At 39.1% G+C, this 3462-nt stretch overlaps 1 protein-coding gene across 1 annotated transcript; it reads left to right on the top strand.

The window, feature by feature from the left end:
* Nucleotides 1-3198, top strand: LOC145004107 (trifunctional UDP-glucose 4,6-dehydratase/UDP-4-keto-6-deoxy-D-glucose 3,5-epimerase/UDP-4-keto-L-rhamnose-reductase RHM1). Its single transcript, XM_078963004.1, has 3 exons — nt 1-274; nt 911-2484; nt 2558-3198. Exons 2-3 carry the CDS (start codon nt 922-924, stop codon nt 2999-3001), a joined length of 2007 nt encoding a protein of 668 aa, XP_078819130.1. The 5' UTR covers nt 1-274; nt 911-921; the 3' UTR covers nt 3002-3198.
* Nucleotides 3199-3462: the final 264 nt, after the last annotated feature.

A 3462-nucleotide genomic window follows, 5' to 3' on the forward strand; every position in this document is an offset into this window, starting at 1 on the left:
GTGTAGGTGTCATAACATAACGCAATTCATCGTCATAATTGCCATCATATTCTTTGCCTTCGCTGGATTATATATCTACACACGCTAATCCTCACACAATCTTCCTGTACTGTGTGTATATATAGCAACTAGCATCGGCTTCTACTCGGTGAAATTGTCCGCGGTTTCTTTCTTCATAATTCATAATTTTGGTGGAAAGCTGTTTTGCTTTGCACCTCTCTCTCTGCTTTCAAATTCATATTTTGGTCTTGTCACAAATCCGGATCAAATCTAAGTAAGTTCACATCTTTCAGTTTGCTACTGTATCTGCGTTTTTTTGCTATGTAAATCGGAAGTGTTGATATTTTTCGATTGAATGATTTCTAATGTTGATTGTACGATGCGGACATTTTGTCGTGTTGATTAGATCTGGTTTAAGGTGTGTTAGTATCGAGCTTACTAAATTCGTTATAGATCTGTTTGAGTTCGATCACGTTTTAGGCTTATCGTGTGATTTCAAGTATTGCAATTGTGTACAACATTTTAATCTGATCAAATTTAGGTTAATTTTAAGTTTAGTTTCAGATTTGGATGTTGATTGTTCATTGTTGTGCTTCTGGCTTTAGTTGCTGCCGATCTACTCTGATCAGTTGATTTCAAGCTTTCTACTTTCTACTTTTACAGCGTTTTCTTCTTTGCTTTTACGAAATCATCGATTAATTAGCTTGTTTTAGCTACATATTGTTCTTCAAGCTTCATTCCTTTTCTACTAATATGTTTTTTGATGTACGATTTGCTAAACATGCTGTTGATCTCTAATGTTTATAGTGAAGTTGTTTACGCTATAGATTAAGTTTTCAAATTTATGAAAGGTTTATAACAAACGGATCTTGAGTTTTTGACCTACATTATTGATCTTGTTTATGTTCAGATTGATCCAGTATGACCACATATACACCAAAAAACATCCTCATCACTGGAGCTGCTGGCTTCATCGCCTCTCATGTCGCCAATCGCCTTATCAGAAGCTACCCAGATTACAAGATCGTTGTTCTTGACAAACTTGATTACTGCTCAAATCTCAAGAACCTCAACCCCTCTAAATCATCTCCCAACTTCAAATTTGTCAAAGGAGACATCGGAAGTGCAGATCTGGTCAATTACCTCTTAATCACCGAATCCATTGACACCATAATGCACTTTGCTGCTCAAACTCATGTAGACAACTCATTCGGAAACAGTTTCGAGTTCACAAAGAACAACATATACGGGACCCACGTGCTTCTCGAGGCCTGCAAAGTCACCCGCCAGATCAGACGATTCATCCACGTCAGCACAGACGAAGTGTATGGTGAAACAGAGGAAGACGCCATTGTTGGCAACCATGAAGCCTCACAACTTCTTCCCACAAATCCATATTCTGCCACAAAAGCAGGTGCAGAAATGCTTGTGATGGCTTATGGGAGGTCATACGGGTTACCCGTGATTACAACAAGAGGAAACAATGTTTATGGCCCAAATCAGTTCCCAGAAAAACTAATCCCTAAATTCATTCTCTTAGCCATGAGAGGGAAACCACTTCCCATTCATGGAGATGGATCTAATGTTAGAAGTTATCTCTACTGTGAAGATGTTGCTGAAGCTTTTGAAGTCATTCTTCACAAAGGCGAAGTGGGACATGTTTACAACATTGGAACCAAAAAAGAAAGACGAGTCATTGATGTTGCTAAAGACATGTGTAAACTTTTCAACATGGATCCTGAATCAAGCATCAAGTTTGTTGAAAATAGACCTTTCAACGATCAAAGATACTTTCTAGATGATGAAAAGCTCAAAAGCTTAGGGTGGGCCGAAAGAACAACATGGGAAGAAGGTTTGAAAAAGACAATGGAATGGTACATTAGCAACCCTGATTGGTGGGGTGATGTATCGGGTGCACTCCTCCCTCATCCACGAATGCTAATGATGCCAGGTGGCGTTGAACGAGTGGTCGATGTATCCGAAAACATTCAATCCGATTCCCCTCATTATGCTGTTAACCCTTCCCAATTCCGAAAAGTGGGCCCCGTTACCAAACCAAATAAACCATCTTTCAAGTTCTTGATTTATGGGAAAACAGGATGGATCGGTGGATTACTTGGGAAGCTATGTGAAAAACAAGGAATCGGATATGAATATGGAAAAGGGCGTTTGGAGAATCGGGCACAAATTGTAGAAGATATCCAAAAAATCAAACCCACCCATGTTTTCAATGCTGCGGGTATCACGGGTCGACCCAATGTCGATTGGTGCGAATCGCATAAAACCGAAACGATCCGCACCAATGTCTCCGGGACCCTCACTTTAGCCGATGTCTGCAAAGAATCCGGAATCTTGATGATTAATTTCGCCACCGGATGCATTTTCGAATACGATGAGAAGCATCCGGAAGGTTCCGGTATCGGTTTCAAAGAAGAAGACACTCCTAATTTCACCGGATCCTTCTATTCCAAAACCAAGGCAATGGTAATTAGTTCTATTAGTCGCTGGTAACTAGTAACTGGTAACTGTGTCTGATACTGTGTGGTATGGTTTGCAGGTTGAGGAGCTACTGAAAGAATATGACAACGTGTGCACGTTGCGGGTCCGGATGCCGATTTCATCGGATCTGAACAACCCGCGAAACTTCATTACGAAAATCGCACGATACGACAAAGTGGTGAATATTCCGAATAGTATGACGATCTTGGATGAGCTTTTACCAATTTCGATTGAAATGGCAAAGAGAAACTTGAGGGGGATATGGAATTTTACAAATCCGGGGGTTGTGAGTCATAATGAAGTACTGGAGATGTATAAGGAGTATATAAATCCGGGGTTTAAGTGGACGAATTTTACGCTTGAAGAGCAAGCGAGAGTGATTGTTGCACCAAGGAGTAATAATGAATTGGATATGACGAAATTGAAGGAGGAGTTTCCGGAGTTGTTGTCGATTAAGGAGTCGTTGATCAAGTACGTGTTTGAACCGAATAAAAAAGTTTAATTTTTTTTTTTTTATTATTATTATTAATTTTACATGTGTAATGTTTAAATAGTTTGAGATTATAGGAAAAGGGAGATGATACTGATAGTCTGATACTATATTGTTAGCAGATTGGTATTCTTGGTTTCTTTAGAGGTTTTGTTGTTAATTACAGAATGGTTATTTTGATATATGTATGTGTTGTTTTTTTCTGTGAATTTGAATTTTGTTATGGTTTATTCAAACTATGTTGTTTTTTAGTGGATTTGTTTTTATTTGAGGACAAAAAAGCGTGAATTAGAATTAGGAATACTTTAACGTGACAGTTGTGACGAGTTGGGGAAAACGAGTTGGCTGGCTGGCCATGTGGTCCACTGGGTCACCGACTTTTGCTTGCCAGGGCATTTGGCTTCACATTCTCACCGCTTACCTTTTAAGCCGTAAAGGCAGAAAATGAGGTTTGAAATTTATAATTTATAAAG

The sequence above is a fragment of the Lactuca saligna genome, chromosome 7 (genome assembly GCF_052625555.1).
Source record: "Lactuca saligna cultivar CGN05327 chromosome 7, ASM5262555v1, whole genome shotgun sequence".
NCBI lineage: Eukaryota > Viridiplantae > Streptophyta > Magnoliopsida > Asterales > Asteraceae > Lactuca > Lactuca saligna.